The 25846-nt window shown below is 35.5% G+C and overlaps 1 protein-coding gene across 7 annotated transcripts in view; it reads right to left on the bottom strand.

Moving 5' to 3' along the window:
- The window catches only part of DLG5 (discs large MAGUK scaffold protein 5), a 111387-nt gene that overhangs the window by 11434 nt on the left and 74107 nt on the right, over positions 1 to 25846 (bottom strand). For 5 of the 7 annotated variants that reach the window (XM_013175812.3, XM_048060143.2, XM_048060147.2 and 2 more), the window contains 17 exons: positions 22613 to 22843; positions 21079 to 21263; positions 20386 to 20511; positions 19590 to 19722; positions 16870 to 16997; positions 16019 to 16194; positions 15473 to 15576; positions 15056 to 15148; positions 13136 to 14155; positions 10844 to 10982; positions 8751 to 8895; positions 8134 to 8255; positions 6939 to 7028; positions 5481 to 5649; positions 2402 to 2479; positions 1589 to 1751; positions 538 to 671 (listed from right to left, as the gene is read on the bottom strand). In XM_013175812.3, the coding sequence (XP_013031266.3) occupies positions 538 to 671; positions 1589 to 1751; positions 2402 to 2479; positions 5481 to 5649; positions 6939 to 7028; positions 8134 to 8255; positions 8751 to 8895; positions 10844 to 10982; positions 13136 to 14155; positions 15056 to 15148; positions 15473 to 15576; positions 16019 to 16194; positions 16870 to 16997; positions 19590 to 19722; positions 20386 to 20511; positions 21079 to 21263; positions 22613 to 22843 (3236 nt within the window). The remainder of the gene's footprint in view (positions 1 to 537; positions 672 to 1588; positions 1752 to 2401; positions 2480 to 5480; positions 5650 to 6938; positions 7029 to 8133; positions 8256 to 8750; positions 8896 to 10843; positions 10983 to 13135; positions 14156 to 15055; positions 15149 to 15472; positions 15577 to 16018; positions 16195 to 16869; positions 16998 to 19589; positions 19723 to 20385; positions 20512 to 21078; positions 21264 to 22612; positions 22844 to 25846) is intronic. The other 2 variants (XM_048060146.2, XM_048060151.2) reach the window with 1 other exon arrangement.

Genomic DNA, 25846 nt, shown 5'->3' with positions numbered 1-25846 from the left:
AGAAAAAAAGAATAGAAGGCTAGTGGTTAGAATTTCACCAGTGATGAGTATTTTCCATGTAGACATACAGTTTTTAATTTGACCCCAAAACAAGTGTAAAGCAAGAAAAAACACCCCCAAACAACATGCCAAATAACATGCTCTCCACAAGTCTGATGAAGATAAAGCTCATTCTTGAAATGTGATCATGCATGAAAATGGTATAGATAATTAAGTCATATGCCTTGTCCAATTTGTTTCAGGAAACTTCTCAGCTATAAAAAGAATACAAAATTGGTTTGAAGTACTGGAATCTCTTAATGCTAGTATGAGGTAATCATCAGTTTTGGTTTAATGAATCTAAGGATTATGTCTTAGGTTAGAAAAAGTATAACTGTATACAATGTTTTTCTTGTGATAAGCACATACACATTACTTTTCTATGCAATCACACTACTTATCAACACATTTGCATACAAATTACTCATATAGAAGTTACCTACTATCTAGATAACTGCATGGATTAGAATAGTTCTTTAAAAGCCTCGCCATCCTTACCTTGATCGTGAATGATTCCCAAGCTGATACATGTGTGGGTTATACTGAGCCAGAATAGTAATGGTGTCACACTGCTGTCCAATGATTAGTCGAGCCTGTTGCTCTGTAGCATTTCTCAAATTTATTCCATTAAACTATGAAAAAAACACAGAAACCAGGATACAAAGTTTTAAAACGGGAACTAGCAAAACCATTCTTTCCGTCTCCTAATTAGTTTAATATTTAAATGCTGATTTTTTTTCCCCCCACTGGAGTAACCGGAAGTATGGAAGAGCTACCATGCAATGATTCCTAGGGTTTAAACTCTTCGGAAGGAATCACTAATTTTATTATTTGGTAACCTAACCATGAGTTTAAAATCCTTTTACTACTGAAAGACATAAGTATTCTGAACCGTGTTACGACTTGCTATCATTGATTAAATGAAAGTTGGTTCAGATGACTGATGTGAAAAAATTCAGGACTGAAAGGTAAATTCAGATCCATAATCCTGTTCAGGTCCATTTTAAGTCATCCGCACACTGTTTAACATACCTATGCTTTAACATACATTTACAAAGTGACTCTGTACTTCATATAATGTTCCTCTACATACTTATTGAACGCCATATGCCAAAACGTGACTGTAGCTAATAGCCTACCTGAGTATTTCTTAAACCAGCTATCTCAGGTATGGGTACAGCACAATAGCAGCACAAAACTCAGTAAACGCTGAGTATTTACTCTCCTTATGAGGGAGACTCATAAGTTGAGTGAAGTTTGACTTTAGGACTATTTTGTTTTAGGCAACTTAACTAGCTAACTTTAATTTGAAGAATATCTATATAAGATGCAAAGCAGTCCTATCATCAAAAGACTTTATTTTATGATAAAGCCTGATGAAAGCCACTAACAGTCACAATTACTGGACTACGACAATACAGAAAGAATAACCTCTGCTATTTCTCACAGCAGACAAACTTTCACAAGATAGTCTTTTAAGAAAGGCAGTTATTGCTGGACTCATATGAACTGAATCATTAAACCAAAGGAATAGTAAGCAAACAATTACCTCTAGTAACTGATCACCATACTCAAGGCCAGCTTGATGCGCAATGCTCCCACCTGTTACTTTAGAGACAAATATTCCACCATTTTCTCCGCTCACAATGGAAATCCCTAGTGGCTCAGAACCCTTCTGCACTTTTACATGACGTGGCTCTTCCATGTAGGGCCTTTTAGAGGAGATAGTTAAAACTGATTTGGAAAAAATTGCACTTGAACCATAACAATGAGATTTACATGCAATATTTTATGCCTGTCTGAATTGCAATAATAAAAGAAGTTTAAACAGTTACTTAAAAAAGTATTGTCAGCTGTTGTAAATGCATTCCTTTAACTCCATGCAATGTACGGTGGCAGAACTAAACATATACCAGGTACACAACTGGTCTAAAGCATTATGGTAAACATGAATTACAAATAGTATGGTGGAGAAGTTGGTAGGAAAAGAAACTTCCAGACCAATATTATATAAAAGTAATTTAACTACTATATATAATATGTAATTTACAAGCGATATTCCAGAAGGGTATGTTACTTATAAATGCTGAGAGTCTTTACTGACCATAAAAATAAACATCATAAATGATGAAGTAGTAAACCAAGGAATAACAATGCACAATATCAGATTTTGTATTTGTATGCAGTGAAACATAAATTAGTAATGAAAATTAAGCAGTTGCAAACCCAAGCCATTAAGACAGCAGTTTGCATGGTAGTATTAAAATTACCATGCAAATTCTCCTCAGGGCAATTATCCAAACGTAAAATAGCACAAAGTGCGCAATACTGCTTGAGAAGGACAACCTTATATCAGGCCAACCTCAAACTCCTTAGTGATGAGAACCTAGGCCTAGGAGCCACAGGGATTCTCAGAAAAGACCTATTACGGAACAGATATCTGAAAGACGCAGAAGATTTGAGAAGAGAAGAACACTTAGAAGAAGACATACAGTAATACAACACCAGTAAGTATAACAAAAGAACGGATTATATGAAATAAAACCCTGATGCGTTCCCCTGTCCGCCCCCCATAGTTGGGAAGTATCCACCCATACAAACATAGCTAGTCCCTTCCACGGTACGTATAAACAAACAGAAGCGTCCTAAAAAGTGCTGGTTCATATTACAATGATCTCAATGGTATCTATACAGCAAAAGGCATCACCAGGTGCTAACAGCTAAGCTAGTTCAGAATGAAACAGATGAGGTACCAGACGTACCTGAGGGTGTCTAGAGCACATTACTGGTGACAGCAGGTCTTGGCAGCCCTTCTAGTACACAATTTTAATAGCATTATACTACTTCTGGCATGCATTAATTGGAATGTCTTCTTTCTGAACTCTTCATTATATCACTTAGAGATTCGCTGAATTGTGCATACTGTTCAAACTATTTAAATCCTGCTGCGTTAACTGCACTTCACTCACTGCTATTAATGTGACAGATGAAAGGTATCTTTGGGAAGACCAGGATTTGGGGGATGCGAGGGGGGGTAAGAGAAGGGAAGAGGACATTACTTCATAAATTACGCTTATTGTTACAGGCTTTGAAGGTAAGCATTTGGTAGCCTTCTGCAGCTGGGCATAATATTTTGTCACCTTGTTAATGTATAAAATATACAAACTGTCTGGTAAGTATGCAACTCTGGGACCTGAATCTTTTAACATCAACATCACTATTAGCAGTAATGCCCTTGAAGCTTGTCTATCAATGTAATGAAGATAAAAAAGCGGAGTAAAATATGTAAATTATGATGTCATATGAAACCTCTTAATATCAATGTGATTATGTGTTAATGGGCCCAAACAAAATCTATCAAGGTCTATCACCTCACTGAGAACTAAAATTACACCTTTCTGCTCTATTGTATTTTTCTGCCTCCATCTACCACATGCATTTTCAGTTTTGTTTGTTTTGTATTGGAATGATTAAGAATCAAGCCCATACAAACTGCACAGGATCATGTCTTAGAACTCTAGCAAATTCAAAATGAAAGATAACTAGTAATGCATATAGTAGGGAAACAAAAATAAAATAAACCAGCATTAAAAAGGTATCTTACTTGATTAGCAGCGTAATTAAAATCAAGTGACATGCACTCTTTTATAATATTCAGACTGCCTGCTACAATCACTAAATGATGTTTAGAAAAAAAAAAAGTAATGAATCTGATTTCTTTTCATTTTCATTTAAATTGTTCTCCTAAAAAAATGAACACAACAGATTTTTTTTTTAAATCTGTGTTATATATTATATGGAAATGCCAAGCAAATTGCTTATATTTTATGGGGAGGAGAAGGGATAGAAAGACCAAATAACCATTTAACATGGCATCATCGCGCATATGCTTAAAATATTTCATTTAGCCAAGTAGCTATTTTAGGAACGATTTTTGTGTTTTGTCTTTTTTGTTGGTTTGTTTTGCTTATTCTGAACAAAATCATATCTTTTTTAGACTGGGAAAGTCATTCATACTACTGTTTATATGCAAGTACAGCAAGAGTTGAGGGGCTGGCACCTGACTGTACTTCAATATTCTGATCACCATTAATAGAAGTTGTTAATTCCTAGACATTAGAACGTCCTGACAATTACAAAAGTTGTAGGGATGTCAAAAATCTAACTTTGCTGCTGAACACTAAACATAATTAGTCAGGTGAAGAAAATAAATTCTGACTTTGAATTTGCAATTGACAATTACAGGAACATTTATATGAGAAAACAAACATAGTACAGAAGTCACAACGAAGTAAAAAAGAATGAAAACCCACAAAGACCTCTTTATATTGCCTTTCAAAGTAACAGAGCACACAATCTATAGTGTCACTACAATAACATAAAGATTCTTTAAACGAGACAAAAAAGTTTCATATAACATTTTATGAATAACTTTTTATTACTACCAGCAAACTTAGAATACAGAATATCCTTATTACTTTGTTCACATTCTTATGGTCAGTCTTTTTACAAAAGCCATGCAATACAAAGGGGTCCTGAAGTACACATAAATATAATATACTCCAACACACCATAGTTCCCAGTATGTCATACACTGCCTGAGTGGCATTCAGCTGCCTCAGTGTAAATAAAAGCCTGATTCAGATTTGCTTCTTGTTGTTCAATGCTTTGAGTTCATGCAAAATGTTTCATATATTCAGTCTAGCCAGATCACAATAAAATGAAATCAAATGCCCAAGCCCGATACCAAAAACAACGCATCTTGAACATACTCATCATGAGATAATAAGTCATTACAACACAAAGCTCATGATCTTAAGAAAACTATCATATGAGGTTCAAATTGCACAAACAGCTACGCATATACTTAACGCTATTGCTAGTAGTGGTCCAGGTATAACCAAAGCAATCATGGTCACAGTAGTAAAATAGAGTCTGTACATATAGATATATTCCTGCACAGTTAGTTTATTCTTTTTATTCATCTGGCTGAATTGAATCAAGGCACAGTGGTTAGAATGCATATTCTGCTATACTGAGGCAGCTGATATTTAGCTATCAAATATTACTAGGTATTTTATTTTCTAGGGTATAGATGAGGCCTACCATTAATAAGCATCTGAGGTAGCTCAGATGAAGGAGTATATTCCATTTTAGACTATTTGCATTTGGTGTGGCCATTAATCTACCATGAAAAAATAAAATCCTTATGAAATTCATTACTTTTCTGAACTTAAGACTTAGATTTTGAAAAAAACAACAAAGATCTTTTATATACTTCGTTAAGAAAGTAAAAACATTAAGTAACAGGACCTGAGATGCTTTTCTGTATCTTTATATTTTTCATTTAAACTAACTATTCATATTCCTTCTGGCCCAATAAATGTACAAGATTTCTTCAGACACATTCCTATTAAAAACAAATAATGTGGGGACCTTACCTATCTTTTCTACGTTCTCCAACAGATACTGGGCTAATAGAAATTCTAGGTAAAGTAGAAAGGGAGTTCTGAGATTGGCTGCTGGCAAAGGAAGATGTTTCCAAGTTAAGAGGTGACTGTGGAGGAGTTATCAAGCTGGGACTGCTGCATTCAGAGTGTGACAAGGAGCCTATAAAAAAAACAAAACAACAATCAAAGTCAGGTTTCAGTGTTCTGCATTTGTCATACTTCGGAAGATCTACAGAGACATAGGGAAAGACACCATACACATCAGACACAAATAACGACCACACCATTCACTAGCACTCTGTTAGCCATCAAATGAGCTTAGGGAGCCAGCTTCCTAACTTCGGTAACTACCATTAGACAGTGTAAACTCGCTTTCCTTAATATCTTAAGTATGTCTTCTATATGTGCGCATAAAAATATTTCCATTCTCACCATAAAGAACTGGGTACATACAAGGGCATGTCTGAAAACACTTAGCATTCCAAGTTAAGGAAAAATAATGGAAAACAGTAAAGTAAAAATTAAGATTTAATATGTTGGTTTAGTTTCAAATATAAATATTTTTTACTGCCTTTTCCTTTGTGTATGAGAAGCATTACAAAACACCTGAAAACACCAACAAAACCCCAGCATGAGTTTTACACAAAGACAGGAAAGTACTGCAATTTTAAACAAGCCTGACTTGGATTTTTTTTTTTTTTTTAATCTTTTCCCTTGTTGCACCCTCGAGACATTTACTAAACAAGTTCCCTAATAAGAACATTCAGTCATCTGCTTCTTCTGACAAAGCTACAGAAAATAAATCTCAAGTTACTTATTACAAACAAAAGCCATTTGCAATAATTATATTTACCTGGTTAGAGAAAACAATTGCATACAATCGATTAAGGCTATAAAATATTTGAGCAATAATGGTAGCAATCAGCTGCTATTTACTGTAATCAAATTTTGAATTCTAAAGCTCTTGTGCACTCCAACTGGTATTAGTATGATATATTAAAAATTGCTCAACAGAAAATATGGTGAACTACTAAAATTTTTTCACTGGATTTAAAAACATGATTTATCATCTGTAATGCAATAGCATACAAAATAATATAAAGAATTGTAAAAAAAAAAAAATAAAAAATATTACTGCAGGTCATTTCACTGTCAAAACATTTAAGATATCATTCCTGAAGAAAATTACAACCATAAAACACACAGCTATGCTTACCCTTACTTTTTCGTGCACATTTTCTTGCTGTGTTCTAGAATCAACTAACAGAAGAATCACCTTTCATTATAAAGTTTCTTTTCTTTACCTTTTTTGTTGTAAAATACAAGTTTTGTAACATTCATAAAACTGTCATATTTAGATTTTCATGCAACTTGATAGAGCAACTGCAAAGGCTTTGGATTAGCAATACTTAAAATATTACAACTAAAATTACTTATGAAATAATTCACCTCTGTCAGAGCCCATGATGGACCTTGGATATCTTGGTGTTAAAGGGATCTTAATTCGTTCTGTTCTGTATTGCAAGTTACTTGAAGAACCTATTTTTACAAGAGAAAAATTACAATTTTACAAATTGAAAAGCAACAACATTGAATAAAAAATACATTTAGACTCTAATTTTTCACCGAACACTAAAAGGGGCTCTAAATTTCTGCAGAAGCACTGATGATTATGAATATATATCGTATACAGCATACTTTTTGTTAATGGTCTTGGTTACATAGTGAGTACAAACAACGTAATGCAGCCATGCACTGTGTGTGTACATACACAGTATATACCATATATATCAACATATATATCAACATATCAACAACCTTCCATTCTTGATTGAAAAATATTCAAAACATTTTTTAATAGAAATGCAGCTTAACCTGAAGTCTGAGCAAGAAACTAATACCTGAGATTACTAAGAACCCATGAAACTTTCCAAAAGGTATTTAAAGTATCCTGATTATATTCTGCTTAGATGAATGCATAACTTCTTGACACTGTTTCCAAACTATTGTGCCATTTTTTCTGTTGTGCCTACAAAGCTTTCAGGCTCTATTCAAATGCAATTGCAGTCACAGATGGAACACAAGAACACATACACAAAAAAGTATTACATAATTTAAAATGAAAGAAATTCTACAATGTTAAATATTACTGCTATAAAGCATATGTTTTCTTTGGTATTATTAGGACAGGCATAACCAATCTTAAACATCAATCAAGTAAACATAATTGTAACTTATCTTCCAACAATACAATTTACATTAGGCCATTTGTCATAATTTCTTTGTTCTGCAGGCTCTCTCCTTCTCTCTTCACCTCTCCACCTCACTGAATCTCAAAAATACTGTCACTAGGCCTCCCACACCTTTACGAGAATACTTTCAAATAATAAGAGGCATCTAAAGAACAAGTTTGCATCACTCACAAATAATATTTTAAAGACTATACAGGGTGAATTAAACAAGGCTACTTCCAGGAAAGACCTTTAATCATAAAACTGGAAATATGACGCAAATAAACAGGAAGCCTTTTAGGCTTTGCCAGCTATAACAATCCCATTAAGCATGTACTTAAGGAATTTTCCATTCATTACTATTCTCCAAAAGGCAGGAGTCTCACATGAAATAAATCATAAAAGCAAGTTACCAAGTCTTGCACTGGATGGCAAGGAATTTGAGCCATGAGATGCTCTTGTACGTGAATTTTCAGAGTAATCATTGGAGTGTTTATGACTTAGGTCCAAACTCAAACGACCTTGATGCTGAGCACTACATCAAAAGCAAAGAATAGGGCAACAGTCAGAACCAGGCAAAGCATCTCAGCAAATAGTAAATGGCCACACAATTTTGATTATCCTTATCCTGAGTAAAATAAATGTTCCCCTCCTTCCCACCTCCTAATTGCCCCACTACTTTATGAATTAAGACAAGTGAGAGAAAAGAGCCTAAACTGCTTTAAAAAGGAAAAAAGAAATGAGAGGCTTATTTTGTTTTGATAAAGAAAAAATATGAATTAGTTCATTAAAACAAGTAACTTCTTACTGAATATTAGCCCATGGAACAGGACAGAAACCCAAAACATCAGTTGCTGAAAGCAAGGTGAAAGCAACTAGCACATCATTTCTATGTAATAATGGTATTGAGAAGTCTGGGTCAAAATAACAGACAACAGCAGTCTTTCACTCTGCACTATATAAACCAACTACCAGAAACAATTTCATCCTAATGTAAATAAGTATTAAGGTGATATCAAGCTCAAAATACCTGGGATGCAGATGTTGATGGCATATTTGGCTGGCGACTGATGGGCAATTGTTGGTGTGAACTCTATGGCTCCATGCAGTATAGATGGGATTTCTCATGACCGCAGTTACTGCAGGGCATGGTGCTAAGCTTCTTGGTACAGTACCTGTTTAAGATGATAGAAAGACATTCTTACTAAAATTAACAGCATATAAATTACAGATTATATTTATAATGTGTAATTATATAAATATTTAATTTCTGCATATATGTACATGAATCTCTAAGTTTACTAGCATAGAGAAGAATACTCAGTATCATTAAACACCTTTTAAGTAGTACATACATACATAAAATCTGGATTATAATTTTGTAATGAGTCAATAATAAAGTGCCTTGGATTACAAAACAAATAAAATTTTCAACATCCTTTTCAAATGCACTGCTAACTACAAGATTTCATCTATTTTCAAATATTAAACTTCTTTATACAACAACGAGCCTGTTTTTCTCTCCATACAGTCAAGATTTTATTCAGTACTTGAACTATGCACAGCTAAAATCATCTTGTTTCTGTTCATACTCCCACTTTTGACATGTCCTATGGCTTTAGCTTGTAGTATTCCATTATTTTATTATTCAAAAGAGTTATTACTCAAGCTGCTCATTCAAGTACACTCATCCTTCAGTATTCTAAATCTATTTGATCAATACCCTCTTCAGTGAGTTGGTAGCATAGCATACAACAGCAAAAACTTACTCTCATTTCAAGACAGAATCATACCATATAATGTAGGTTTGACTTGATTGGGTTATTATGCAATCAAGGATACCATGACAAGATGACTATTTTAGGAAGAAAAAACTTATGATAGTTTTCTGCTCTCTCTCAGTGAGAAGGAAAGTGAGATAGAAGAGAACAACAGAAACCAAATAGCAGAAGCTTCTTTAAGCTGAGACACTCTTGAGTATGTCTTCTGAGACAGTCTGAAGCTGTCCATTCTTCTACACACACTATTCATTACCTTCTCCATTGTCTCCAATAAGAAGTACTCTAGAACCTGTGGCAGCTTGGGACTTGGCAAAGAACTGAGAGTAAGTTCATAAAAATCAATATTGTCTTGGTTTGAACATCAAGTGTCATACGCAACTGCTGGAGCACTGAAAACTGAACAATCCATCTGGCCACAAGTTTACCAGGTCTAACCAAATGCATCTTGACCAGTTCAAAGCAACCAGCATACAATAATAGCCTCATTAGCTCCTGAAGCACTCTGCTTAGCCCATGCCAACTTTAAACCAGCTAACAATTCTAAATTCAATACCAACAACTGATTAACAGAGACAGTAAGTTAACTGTTTTCTGTTTTACATGTGAGCTACTTCTGAGTCCCCACTTCAACAGTATCTCAAACACACGGACTTTTAATCTTTTATTAAGACAGAATAAGATTATAACCAATTTGGGCATTCTATTTGAGATATTCCAAGCATTTTATTTCCAATAGGCAGAGTTTGATACATAATACTTCCTGAACACCACTTCTTTTTTGCTTTAAAATATTTCAGAAGTTGAGCATCCAACCCTCGGGATGCCTTCACTTACTGTTCACTTTCAAAAACCTTGGACATCTCATTTGTCTCCTTAACGTACAGGCTATACCTCGTTCACCACTAAGACATTCAGAACTCCTTTGCACACAAATAGATGAAACAAATCCTTCAGCCAGGAGCTGTTCAGTTTCCTTCATGGTTAAACAGATTTTACTTCTTTATAGTCCAGAAAACCAACACACCATGCTGAGATTACAACAGACTACAAAAATACATTTTGCAATTCATGTTTGTTCCTCAGTTATCCTGACTGATAGGGACAGATTCCTTGGGGCATTCCTAGGAAGTAAATCTGAGTTCTTATCTAATCCCAGGGTAGATATTTAGAATATAGTAGTTTAACTAAGCATATTTCTGGAATAAAATAATTCAGAGGGGGAAATTTTGCAGTTGTTATTCAGAATATCAGAAACACAGGTCACATTAGATATATCTGTGACTTCAGCATAAAGAACCATACTGACACTTTATATCTTGCCATCCACATCAGTGTCACGCACCTGATGACATGCTTCCAGTGTATAAGGTGGAAGACACAAAGCCATCACTGTGCCTAGCAGAACGTTTTGGTGAATATGGTGCCCATTCCTGTAGCTCTGGAGACAGATGCTCCTCACTGGCTGGAGTATACTTCTGCACCTACGTAAACACAGAATTTGATTACAGGCAGTTGGAGATTTAGAAGAAAATACCCGAACTCCAAAGGCAGTAAGCAACTTCAAACTTCCTAATGTCCTTCCACAATGTGCTAGCCATCACTTAAAGGTGTAACAAGAACTGACATTTTATCTTCCACTGATATTATTAACTCCTCTTCCTGCACACTGCTGTTATATATTATTTTGTCGTCTTTTTAGGCCCGTGTTTGCAACTTATCTGATATATTTTCCTTCAGAACAGTACACTTAAGTTACATTTTTTATTACTGTTTTCACAGGATATTCAACTGTAGATCTCATTCTGTTCCTTTAGACATTATTGCAAGTGTTGCCAAAGGACACCTGGCTATCGTGCCAGAAACTGTTTTCCTCTAAGCCTGCACTGTCAGATATATGTGGAGCAACTTCTCCTCAACATAGCAATTCAGGTTGAGGAATCATGCCAATTTGTTCCCTATATAATAAATAGACACTGGTGAGCTAAGAGACATGAAAATAGCTCAGATATTGACAGTGATGCTACGAAGCTACAAGTTCAGGGTTCAGCATGCAGAGTTTACGTATTTTGAAACACACGACATAGAAGCACGACATTAAAGGATGTAATAAGTGAAAAATGGTTACAATTTTTTTTTTTTTTTTAAATCCAAGTAGTATTTTAATTATACAAAGCTACTGACAGTATGAAGACTATAAAGTGAAAAGAATCCTTCTTAGAACCAACACTTGAATAATACCATGGGTGTGTTAGTAACCATACTACCTGCTACTCAGGGATGAAAATGCTCTTGAACTTACTATTTTACCAAACCACACAAACTTAACAGCATATACACACGCTATCAATGTAATTGATGCCATCCAATATGGCTACAAGTTCAGCTACATTACATGTTCTATCTACATATTTTAAATATTATAGACACTACTTCAGTAGTGAATACATGTAGACTATACACTACTGTCACACAACCTAATGTAGTCCTAGTGCACAAAGACCATTCCAAAGTTATTTTCAGAGCTATTGGTGTCTACTCTGAGGCAGAATACCACCACTGCTCTCTAGATAAGAACTGTAGAGTTAAAGCTCTACCTATTGTCTTTGAGGCTGAGAAGAAACTAGAGAAGGGGGAAAAAAATCATTGAACTTGATGTTAATCTAACCCCAAAAATGGAAATATGCTAATGCATCGAGTAACCTTAAAAAAAACAGTAACTATTACTGTTAAATTCTGTTATACATTTCTTTTCACCATGGACCAATATCTGTATGATTATTCTGGTATGATCAGGTATCGGGGAGGAGGGAAGGCCAAGGATATGACAATGACATTTTAAGTCATTTTGATGTTGGTTAAATACAAGGAGAAGTGACTCTGAAACTTGAGCCTTCAGGTAGCAAATACAGGTAATATTTTTTCTAACTGAAAGAAACAAAGATGAAGGATCTGAAACTATATTACTAATTACACCACTTTGTATAATGTGGTCAGCTAAATAGGCTAGTCTTCCTAGACCACGCATCATTTTTTCTCTACCTAATCTGGAAAGAGATGACACACCATCTCCAGAATAAGATTTATTCAAACAAACAATAGTCCTATTTTGAATAATGATGTTAAATCATATTTTTATAAACGATCTATCTTAGCAATGTGACATGCCTAATGCCCTATCAATTTGAGATTACATTTACAGACATGTAGACATATAGAAAGACTTAGAAAAAACACTACTGAATTGTATACCCTTTTCCACTAATCAGTACAGTGTGCCAATGTAATTTTTGTAAAACCTCAGAAGCTTTAAGTTCAGCTTTTCTAAGACTGCCTCTTTCTATTTATTTATTTCATGTTGTCAAAAACATACCAGAAAGAGCCCTGATCCTCCATCAAGCAGCATTAAAAGTCAAGATGTGGCCACTAAACAGAAACCTATCATTCTATTAGGTGACTTTGTATTTTTTGATACTGTGAAGTGACAAGTGAGTCAGGGGTAGCTTCTCAGGGGACTTGGACCTTGAGAACGGGCTATGTTTCCCCTGTAAAGGTATGCAGCTGGCTACCCAAAACCACACTTCTGAAAATACTCATATTGAAACAAAAGGCAGAAACCTTCATATGAAAATTCTACCTGAAGGGCAGGATTAGGAATGGGCACAGGGGTCATTTTATGTCTCAGAGCAGGGGCTGATTTTGGCCTTGGTCTTTTAATCTCTGGCTCTTCAACTCTTTGAAAGCCAATGTCATCTTCACAGGATTTCCTTGAAGACAGATGAGTGCACTCAATTCCCTCATCACGATAATAATGCCCAGTGTTCCTGCTGCGCCCCTTGAGAGTAGCTGAGTCCTGCTTAAGTGCCAAGGAAACCGGAGCTTGGGCAGTGGCTGGGCTGGTGGGTGGTGATCCAGTTGTTACTGTAGACTCAGATGCAGAGCTTGCCTGCTGTTTATGTTTAAATTTGATAGAGTCACTTCTCTTAGGAGGGGTTGGAGGAGTTGAAGCCACTTCAGCTTTTGATGGCTGAGGTGAATGTCCCGTCACCTGATTAGGAGAAAGGTACTCCAGCTTCGGAGGAGTTGGTGGTCTTTTGAACGTATCAGGATCAAAAATAGATTTCCTTTGTTTTGGCTTTTTATAAACAGAGAACTTTTCTGTTTCTGTTGCTGAGATATTAACCATGACTTTTGGCCAGGTACCACCACTATGCTTAGCACCATGTCCTTTGTCAAATGTGGTCTCGACCATCATACAGTCGGTTCCCGTAGGTTCATAAGGCAGCCTCTTGTTGTCCAAGTCAACAACTCCATAGCCTCGGTCCCCATATGCCTCTGGGCTGAAGGAACTGAGACTGTGTTCTGAATTACTGTGGCAACTGTGCATTGTGCTCCTGTGAGAGTCTACTCGTAAGGTATTATTAGGGAAGGGTTTGTGATCACAAAATGAACGACTGCCCTGATCACTCTGGTCCTTCTTGCCATCCATGATGTCTGGATTGAAAATGTCAGTTTGTGTTGAGCTGTTGAGTTTAAGATTCCTTTTGTTTTGGGCTTGTATCTCTGATGCATGAACCCTACAATTTGATATTTTTTCTGAATCCTTCAGATTTTCAAATATATTTTGACCACTCCAAGATGAACTCTGAGGAAAAACCTAAAACAAAAAACAGAACCATATTTTTACAGCTGATTTCTGTTTAGTATGAGGCATATTCTAGCCTCCTCGATTTACCTCAACCTGAATATAGATGTACATATGCATAGATAATGTTGGGAAAACTTTAATAAAAAACTTGCAGATTTAAAGCACAGATCGTCATATAAAATAAAGACCCCCCAAAATTGAAATATTTCTAAAACAACCCCAGAAGAGCAACTCCACATGGAAGTGGATGCATCAAACTAACTGCAAAGGGACCTCCATTCTACTTATACTTCTGTTAGGTTGTGCTTGCAATCATCTTTCATTGCCCATTGCGCTTCACACATTTTATCTTTACAGTTTCTTAAAAACTCAATCTCTCTGGAGCTGGAATTGTCGCTGACTAAACCGGTGTGACAGGCCCAATATAATGGGATTCTAACCCCAACAAGCTAAGCAGAATAATATTTTTTTATAACATTAACCTTGAAAAAGAAAGCCTACTACTTATCCCTGACGACAGACAGAGTTCAATTTTCTGTGCAACTTCCTTCTAAGAGTAAACCTTTCTGTAGTCAGGAGACAATTAATCTTCCATGCACAGAACTGGTGCAGCTCTGAAGCAGAAAGCAATAAAATAGAAGCAACTGTGCTAGGAGTCATTCCACGTGACCAGCAAACAAATGACAAAGAAGAACAACAAATAAATTTTGTTTCCTACCAGATGCCACAACAGCCTTAGTATGGAAATAACTATTAAGTGTACTACCAGTGAAATACAGCCAGATGGCCCTATTTATAGCAGAGACTTTCCCATGGTGATATATTCATTTTTAACACACACTTCCCTTAACAACTAAGACAAGTCTGTCAAAGTTCAAAAAAACTGCAAATTGAGCTTTTCTTACTCACCTTCATCAGTGACAGGGTAAGAGAATCCCTGCAGTTTCGTAGCAAAGCTTCACATTCAGTAAGTGACTTATTATCTAGTGCAATGCCATTGATCTACATGTAAAAAAAAAAATCACAACAGAGATAGATAAAACCAAAATGGCAGGTGGGGAGCATCTTAATGTACCAATGTACCATCTCTGAGACAAGAAAAATACTAGTTCTACATGCATGTATGACTTAAGTCTGGTTGACCTTGCCCTGTTCTCCACTAAAAGCCAGGTCTCTTGAATAAATTTTTCTATTCCTAGTAGAGATGCAATTTAATAACATTTTTTTGATTACATCAGCACTTACTCATTCGTACATCCACAGTTATCTTCTTCTGTTTCACAGAAAGTTCATAAGGAAAAAAAATTACAATGTATTTAGACTTACAGCAATTATTCTGTCTCCCACAGAAAGGGAACCCTCTTTGGCAGCTGGGCTTCCAGGCACAACAGCAGCAACAAATACTCCATTTTCTAGGCTGACCCCACTTTCTGAAATTCACAAAATAAACATGAATGTACTCCTGCAGTTCAATTATCTTGCTCAAATAACTGCATCATAACCTGCCTGCATGAGAAAGAAATGTAACTACCAAACCAAATGAGCTTCTCCATTACTGAAATTCCTTTTAAAGAAATAAGAAAACGCTGTGTGAAAATGGGGATTTGGAGCATCCCAATATTTAATATAATCAGGGGTGACTGATGGTTTTAGTCAAATAGAACTAAGTATGAAAACAAAGGTCAAGATACTTAAGGAAGAATCCTATCATCAATATGCTCAATTCCTAGTTTGCTAGATACGATCGATTCAAATGCCTATCTAGGAGGTAGTAACGGGTTAAATGGGATTTAAACAGAGGCTCAGAACATGTACCTTTATTTTTGGTTGTATGAACATGTACCATTTACATCCAGCCTTTATATCCATTACCTTTATGCCCAGAAACATTGATGTGAAGAGGTGTTATCACTCGCCCACCTAAGGACTTCCTTCTTCGAACCACCATGTTAATAACACCTCCTCCATTTAGAACAGCTTTTATAACTTGCTTTTTATCCTTATTAGTAAGATCCACATCATTTATCTTCAGCAACCAATCATTCACTCTGGCAGAAAAATTCAAATAGAGAGGTCAGTATTCCAAAGCATACTTATCTGGACATTGCACATAAATAACATCCATCAAAAGGGATGCAACATAGCTGATATCTCAATATGCTAATCCTTAATTATCTGGAGTTATCCATTCCTTAAAAAGCATTAAGAAGTAGCTAAGTGAAAACAGTAACTTAATTCTAGTCTGCTCTTCACTACGAAAGGGAAACCATCAAATCACTGATGAGTACTCCTTATTTAAAAGGAACTCTTTGAAAGGAACAAAGTGTTTAAGACCCTCCTATTGAGGATAAGAACAGAAACAGGTTTCAAATTATACTTGACCCCTAACCAAAAGCTCACCTTCGTCTTGCCCAAAATTTAAACAATCAATTCAAAGTTTGAAGAGAAAACGAACAGAGTAGGAGAGAGACAGAGAAACAAAAGATAGAAGCATCATTTCAAATCCTGGGGAGTTTCAAGGGACAAGTCAAAAAGTTTTTAATTTCTGTAACACTTCTAGGTATTGGTTTTGTCAGTGTCATTTCCTAACTTACATTAATATAGTACACATGTCAATGACAAAAGAAGAACTTGAAAAACAGTTAATACTGAAGACTTTTCACAATATGCTCATATTTAGTTTATGATCAATCAAAGATGTATCTTCCGAAGTAAAGCCTTACCTTAATCGACCATCCGCAATACTTCCTTTGTCTACTTTGGTAACAAAGATCCCACAGTCTCCAGGGAGGTATGGTTCATTCACACCTTCTGCCACATCGAAACCAAGTGCTTTCAAGTCCATATCGTCCTAATAAATATTATTAACAAGTGACTCAACAGCACTGCCAACTCACGTGCCTCTGTCTGTTAATAAGAGGCATCAGTGCAAGCTTGTACTATGCCCTTATATTTACAGGATATATCCATTATAGTAAGTTGCTGCATTTTGTACTGCAACACAAGCTCCCTTTTTCATCAGGTATTAGACATTCTGCATCATTAGAAAATTGATTCTCCCTCAGATTAAGGCTGAAATAATGCACTAGCGGAATTTCACAGAAGAGAAATGAGAAAGCAGTCGAGCATGGGAGAAAGCACTTTCAGAAAGCACCTGTTTTTAGGCATGATTCTGGATGTGTCATGAGAGAAAAAGGGTACGTTCACCAAGAATGGGCATCACTTAGGAAGAAAAATAAATACAATTATAAAGTTAAGACAACAGTATTGCATCTCAGTGATGAATTCAGAAAGAATATGCTTTGGTATGGGCAGAGACCACAAGTAAAAAGCAAAAAAAGTTTTAACATTATAGGAGAGTGATTCTAAATATATGTTAGAGATAACATCCTCCCAACCTTTGTCGAAAACAGGTAATTCTCAATGTTAAAAATTATAAACATCTTTAACAAATCAGTCATTGAACTAACGTGGGAAGTGTTAATTTAGTGTTCATTTCGGTAAATGGGAAGGTCACTGCAAAAAAAAAAAAAAAAAAGTTGGCCAAAGCGATAAACTGATTTGTTACTGTTATTTTCAATGTTAAATGATACACTTTAAAAAAAAATTAGGGAACTCTACTTGAAATCAACTGGACTAGAATTATACTAAAATCCTTGTGATTCTTCCAGGTGTTCTATGTAATAAGCAAGTTCACAGGGAAGAGAGTGAGGCTGCTAGAAAATAAAAATGGAGAGATCATAGAATAATTGCACAGCCTCAGAGCTAAGTGAACATTATTCCTCTCTATTTTGAGTTGAGAAGTGAATATTATTTCCCTGTTTTGAGCTGAGTAATTATGCAGAACTCAGGCATAAGCAGACAGGTGAGGCTGAAACGAAAATAAAACAATGTAGACTTATTTGACTCTATAATCTCTATCCAGAAATTCAAATGCTGATAAATCAGCAAGATTTCCCCATGTATCTAATCAAGGTTGGCACAACAGCATTATTATAATTTTATAACAGAAAGAAAAGGGGAAGGCAAATTCAAATGATAAAGTCTACACTCTTGAACTCAGTATCGCACACATTTAGAACAATTTTTGAAGTAAATAATAACTAAATAGCTGTAGATGAATAGAAAATTCATCAGGCCACTTTTTTTTTTTTTAACCAAAGGTACAGCATACATTGGACTTGACAGTTAATTTTCCATATAATTAAAATATGAAAGTATTAGTTTTCAGTTAAAATAGATAAGATGGCATTGCATGAAATAAGTCAGCGAAGAAGCCGGCCCGAAGAGATGGAAAACATGGTGAAAGAGGAGGAGATGTCCTGGAAAGATTCTACAAGTGCTAGTCCTGATGAACCAGCATTAGTACTTGATTCATATTGTCTTTTTCAATATATAATAATAATAAATATTTTGAGTGTGAAAATAGGAATGTATTAATGATTCTGTTGGGATGCACCATCAGAACAAAAACATTGCAAGAGTATTAAAAGCATAACCTGAAGTACTGCAGCAAAATAAAAGAGATGTGATTTGAAAGAATTCCATTGCTAATTTGGTCATTCAGGATTCAACAAGAAATTCAAGTATGATTAAAAGCTGTTTTAGTTGAAACAGAACCTGGAAAACCACGTGTAACTGTTGTCAGTCAAAAAGGACTATTAGCAAACAGCGTGACACTGCAAACAAAAATTTCAAATAGAAAAGCATACACAACTAGCATACAGAGCAGTGAAATTTAAATTCTAGACTGCAATGAGGAAAAATAAAATGAAATGGAGTAAAGTACTACTAGGATACGAAAAGGATGTAAAAGTTATTTAGAACACTAAATAAAAAAATATATATATATTAATATACCAAAGTTGAAAAGGCATTTAACTCTTTCTACAGAGAGGGAGATTAGCATCCCTTCATCGCAGATGTTTAAGCTGAAGAGCAGTGTTGCACTAAAACAGTAGTCATGATGAACATATTTTAAATTTTCTAACCACCAAATCTAAGCAAAAGTAGGTGAAATAGCTTCATGAAAGAGCTCATCTATCCTGTACACAGGTAGTAATTGATCTTGCCTATTACAGTAGACATCAGTGTTTCTATCACGTCTTAAATTTTTCCTGCTTTAGCATTGCCATTTCTGTTATAAATCACCAATTTAAAGAACAGAACATTTAACTTAAAAAAACATTTTTGATAGTACATGGTACCCGAGTATCCTGCAAGATGTTTTTACTTATATACTGTATGAAGACAAAGCTATAGTTTGTATGTTAACAGCTCGTTTTTGTCAAGTTTTTATCTACGTGTTACCACAAATGCATGGTTCCTATCGCAATAGACAACTTAAAAATACTATTTTTCATCATACATATTATCAAGATGTTGCAGTCGACTTCAAAACTACCCAATACACAAGACAATCCAGTTAGTATCTTTGACTTACTCTGTCTTTTTCAAATTCTACCACTTCTGTTTCCCATTCCAGAGAATCTGTGTCTATGGCTGAGTCATGGGAACTATGAGCCATCAATTGACGGAATCTGGCCTCCTTTTCCAATTGATTCTCCATCTTCTCCCTAGGGAAAGAAAAATATTATACAGACAAACCTTTTAAACAAACTGATCCATAACATTATAATTATGAGATAACTTGCATTTTATATTCTAACTCAAAAGTCCAAGGTGTGCCAAAAATTTGTCCCCTGCTTCCATCTTTGCAATATCCTTTGGCTACTATCAAATAGACTTTCACTTTCTATATATCATGCTAACTCTTCCTTACATTTTTTGCATTGCTTTTAAATGATTATAGTGCACAGCTCGATTTCTAACATGCCTCCCTGACAATGCATCTATAATTTACCCTGAGATGAGCTGCATCAGTATGCTTATCACAAATCGGGCATGATAAACACCAGAAGGAAAACCTCTACCATAACACACTGAAATGACACTTAATCCAACTTCAATGAAAAATTCCCATATTGCTTAAGTGTATTTACACAGTACAATCTTTAAAATCTTTGTCTCAGTAAGATAAAACAGTTGAAATTTTAAGAGTTTGAATCCTGTCAGTCACAACAATTTCCACAGTAACTAAAAACATAAGCAGTGTTTCAACATAAAAAGATCGTGCTGCCAACAGGTATAACAACAAACAGCTCATTCACAGACAGAGCTAATGAAGCAAAGTTTTAATCACAAAGATTCCATGCAGTTCAATTATTTCTATAACATACTTCAGTTCCTTCAGTTCACGCACAGCATCATTTTTCTGCTTTCTCATGTCGTCCAGATTGCGAAGAGCTTCAGCCAAGTCACTCACAGCCCGGTCTCTCTCTCTCCTTAAGTTGTCACACAAAGTCCTTCAAAAGTAAAGGAAACAGTTTCAAAATAACTCAGAAGAAAAAGCTTTAAGGAAAAAAAAAAAGCTAGTTTTTAAGGAAGAGCTCATCAGAATTACTGAATCTTTCTTCACCCTTTACAAAACTTTTTTTTTCTTCTGATCTTTATACTAGGAGAAAAAAATCCGATAAAAGTATTTTCCCTTATTCTTTACATGTGCAGTAACAAGTATGTTAGGTACTTTTTCTGAAGTGTTCCCATAGGTGAAGAATTATTTGCAAGACTATAGCTATAACAGAGCGTAGTATAATCAGGCCTAGAAGAAGACATGATTTGTTATTCTTTTGTAGCGGTGCTGCTATGCTCTTAGGTATTTACTGGAGACACATTATAAAGATTAAAGTACAGACCAAGCAAAGTGTCTGGTAATATGCCCTCAACTTTAAAGAGCAAACAAAAAAACTGATAGTGCAGAAGTTCCAAGAAGTTGATACAAGTGCTAGCAAAATCCATTATATCCTAGAATTGCACTGACAGCACACAAGATGTTACAAACATCGCTCATGTACCATTTAACATGTATTTACCGTATACTTTCCCTTTCTGCAACGATCTTATCCCGCTCTTGAAAGGCCCAATCTCTCCTACACTTGGCTACTTCTGCTTCCTGGACAGCTTCCTTTAGCTCTTGTGACATTGCCTCATATTGTTTCCGAAGCATTTCAATTTCTTTGTTTGCTCTTTCTATGTCTAGTGTAGCAGAATCTTGTATCTAGAAATTAAGAAACATAGATAAGGACAGTTTTAAATATGCACTCAAAGAACCTTTACTGTATGTTACCTGAACTAGCTAATTGTCACGTTTTCATGAAAAAAATCTACTTACCTTAATAACAACTTTGGGTTAAAAATTAAAAACAGCTGTAATGTATTTCATTCACTGACACACACATTTATAGGAATAAAATCTACATGAATAAGAAACCTTACTTGAAATTAACATCAGTGAACATTTCACGTTGTATAATGTAAAAAACATTGCGTGCTTTTATCCTGTTCTGCTTATCAGACAAAAATCTTCAAGGACATTAAGGAATTAGATACACTATTATGAGCAGTTATAATACAGATTTCCTGCATTAGTGTCTACTATTTACTCAGGGACAAGTAGATGAAGAAGGTCAAAAAAGTTGCAATGTTTCTTGTTTTAGATAAAAATTTAGATAAAAACTCTTCTTAAGCTAACTTGTTCCTCTACCATTCACTATTTTGAACGAGAGAGATGATGACAATGGTAACACAGATGCATAAAGAACACCTGAATTTTGCAGCACAATAAGCAGAAGTAAACTGCAACGGAAAACGTGGTTTAATTGCTTCCACAGATATTCATTCAGGGTTGGCAAATCCTGACAGTTAAGACTAAAAACTTTTTGTACTGATAAAGGGTTGGTTAGTATTCAGTAAAAAGAGAACACGTATTTCATGAAAAAAATCTGCTTTCATATTAAACAAATCCATATCCCTTTTTTTATTTCATGAACATAAAAGTGATGATACTATGCATTTTCAAACTAAGTTATATGAAAGCATTTACAATTGTATGTGGATTGACTTTTACTAGCTCACACAGGATGAGCACCAGTAAGAACTCATCAATTTTAAGAATGTTACTATCCATACACAGAAACAGATAGTCTTTATAGTAAAAATGCATGCAAATTAGAACATTTACAGTCATTTTATTTAACTTCCTTTGTCAATTATTAGAGGTTACTAACATCCTGAGCAGGTCACAGGCATGAACAACACGCAGTATAGATGGCAACAAGCCTACCAGCAGGTAATAAGCTGCCTAGGAACCTGCGGGGTTACAACATTATATTAGCTTCTTGTTATTGTTCTTTTTAAAAACAAACTTAATATGAAACCTGACTGTATTTCTTGCCAATACGAAGCTCTGTCACTACTTCTTAAAGAGAAATGCACTCTATATGTAGGCACTCTAGAGTGACTCTAAGCAAAGGGGGAAAATAACCTATGCGGCCAGATCTTGATCAAGTCTCATGAAAATGACCCTTTGAAACTAATAAGGAAAAATAAACTGAAAACTTGCAATACCTGACGGGCTTGATAGTATTCCCTTAGTAGATGGTCTCTCTGGATGATAGCTTCTGTCCTCTCTTTCCTGGCAACATCTCTTTCTTCCTTCACCGTCTCTATATCCTTGCAAGCTTGATCAAGTTCCTTCTGGGCCTCAGCTTTGTCCTTCACTTCATGACAGTATTTTTCCAGCAACTCATTCCTCTCACAAATTGCTCGATCTCTTTCTACTAGAGCTGAGTTTAGCTCCTAAAACAAGATCCATTGTTTGCAGTAGGTTAAGTACAGAAGGAAATAGTTTATCTTTGCAAATGGATATACACTGACACCCTAAAAATCCTACAGAGGTGGTCACCAATTTTCTGAAAAATGGAAGCAGAACAGTACTGTGCTCACATTACATACAAGTAACGACTAGCAAAGAATATTAAGTGTGGTGCTACAGTTATCACAACATCACCAACATGTCTAGCAAAATGATACCACAGAACAAAGAAGATATGCATGAAGTGGCATATGTGTCTCATGACTGACTCAGAGTACGGTTACTTGGTGCAACTATGCAGGACTAGAAATAATATATTTATTTTAAGGTGTTACTGTAAGAATGAGGCATTGAAAAAGTTAAATTTCAGACTGCTGCATTTTTAGATGGTACAGCTTTCTAAGAGCATTCAGCAATGGCTGAAGTCCTTCTACATACAGGCACTCTTTCTGGCTGGAAATCATTGATATTTTGATCTCAAGAAGATTTAAGACAGCTGGTATCTGAAAGGCAAAGAAAAGAAAGGGTCCACATATTTCAAGAGAGAAAGGCACCACACAATGAAGTGACAGTTCTGTTCTACCTTCATGGACAATTTGCAAGGAATAAAATTGAGAATTTAAAACATGGAAGACCATTTTATTTTGCAGTACAAACATAGTTGCTCTTGAGCAACGACAACTAATTAAGGTTACTCAAGCTGTTAAAACATTGCTGTGATGGTATTAAAACGGATAATTTTGTGCTAGAGTAAGACAACTACTAGAAATCATGACTCGCTTTGTGAACTTCAAACATATCAGCAAATCTCAATTAACAGAGCACTTCAGTTGTGATTTTTTTTTAACTGAAGAGAAAAATTCCTAACCCATACGGTAGTGCAAACAAATTTCAGTACTGTAAGCAATGTTTTGCACAGCTTAACTGTAGTCTGTTTCAAAATGTGCGTTCAAGTGTATGTGCTAAACTGCTAAACTTACAGAAAAATATTAAGTCTTCTAACATGCAGCAGAGATGAAAGTCACCACAGTATCAATGCAGATGGAAAGCTGTCAGAAAGCCCTTCATTAAACAAGAATTTAAAGTACTTTGAAACGATTAAAAAAAAGTATTGCCACAATTTAGTCCAGAATGCTTGGTATAAAGTGTGTGTAGAAGAGCAGCCATTGCCTCCAGTGGTCAGTAGTAAAATTTCACCTCTTTTTCTATGACGTTTGCACAAAATTACAATGCTACAGCACAGGACCACCTGCTATTTGGCACTGATTAGTACAAACACTGTTTTGACACATTACAGTGCTTTGGTTTCAACAGAATTCTGAATTTGTAAAGAAGTCGTACGTTTGAATAAAGTTCTCACATCTGAAGACAGTGCAATCACCTCATACAGGATAAAACTCAACAGGCCTGTTAAACAGAAGGGAGGGCTGACTACCAACGAGATAAAACAGCATATTCTTAAGGATTTGCTGGAGCTAAAAGTTATGCCAAACCAAGGACATGACTGGTGGGAAGGGGGTGGTGGTGTTGACATCTATAACATCTGTTGAAATCTATAACATCTGATCCCTAGTTTGGAATTTAAATATCTACGTAAGAAATGGACTCACCACCATCCTTCACAGTAACTTCTCAAGATGTAATGCTTAAAAATCAACCCCTTCTCAACTTCAGCAGCTTTTACATTTCTTCTATATGCAAAAGGTATACTGGTATAAACAAGCTTCACAGGAGAAACTACATTTAAAACAACCTCAATGCGCAAACCCCAATTAGTCAGTGGACGCAGGGTAACAGTGCGCGTAAAGCTGCTCTACATCAGAACAAGAACACAGCACAGTGAAGTAAAATTCGGCAAGCATCGGACTAGTCACTAATAGGAAAATCCCACTTACGTAGGGGCATCTTGCAGGATACTATTTCAAGTGAACATATCACTTGATGAATCATTTTTTTCAACCTTTCTTACATATGCCTTGCCAGAGCTACAAAATCCCTTCTGCATTGAATGCAACTGCTGCTAGCCAATACAATGGGACACAGAAACATAACTGTTCACAAACACAAGTCTCATAGATACAGGAAAAGAAAAAAAGAAAACTTAATACCAATATTTTACACTATTTAGCACATAACAGAAACAGTTATTTCTGCTTTCTGATGAGACTGTCTAGGGGGTAAAGAAAAATGCATGTCTGCCCCCTCTCAGCATCTCACTCACCAGTTCTAGTTCTAGGCCCTTTTCCGTTCTCTATCAACCACCTGTTCAAGATGGTCATCCAGAGAGAACACCCATTTAAAATTTGTCATCTCCTGCCTATTAAAGCACTTAGGAAAATTACTCATAGTGCCATGACAAAATATACAACAAATTGGAGCAGGCGTGCAAAGAAAGAACTCATGTCCACTGTCACCAGTACTCCTTATATAGCTACCCCGATTCCAATGAAATCAATAATTTCTTGTTGGTTTACTGGTTTAGTTTGATTGACTGAGAGTTAGATAAAAACCTCACTCAATGTAAAAGCTCAATTCCTTGGCTGGCATATATACAGCTTGGAAAGTTTTGAATTTTTAAAACCAGAAAATATAGTTATTTTTTAAAAACTCTGATGCCATATGTCATAATCCATACTATGTCTCTCAACAAGGGTGTAATTTAAAAAAAGCTCTACGCCTTGAATTTTCATAAAGGGCATTTTGTTGAGTTGTAATGCTGTGGGGAAAAATATAGTAAAGTGAGATTCATAGGCAATGGAATACATTTGCTTTTATCGTTTTCAGGCCAAATGAAATATTTGTAAAGCAAACATTGAAGTGAATGCATTTCTGCTGAAATGAAACCGAGCAGCAAGCTGTGTTTTAGGTATCTTAACAGCATTGTTGTAACAGTGTTGTGTCATTAACATTTCAAGAACATACTGCTGAAAGATATGAAGTTCAGGTTTCACACACTTTAAGGCATGCCTCAGTTCAAGAGAAATATA

The sequence above is a fragment of the Anser cygnoides genome, chromosome 7 (genome assembly GCF_040182565.1).
Source record: "Anser cygnoides isolate HZ-2024a breed goose chromosome 7, Taihu_goose_T2T_genome, whole genome shotgun sequence".
Taxonomy (NCBI): domain Eukaryota; kingdom Metazoa; phylum Chordata; class Aves; order Anseriformes; family Anatidae; genus Anser; species Anser cygnoides.
This window is presented reverse-complemented; position numbering and strand designations above follow the sequence as displayed.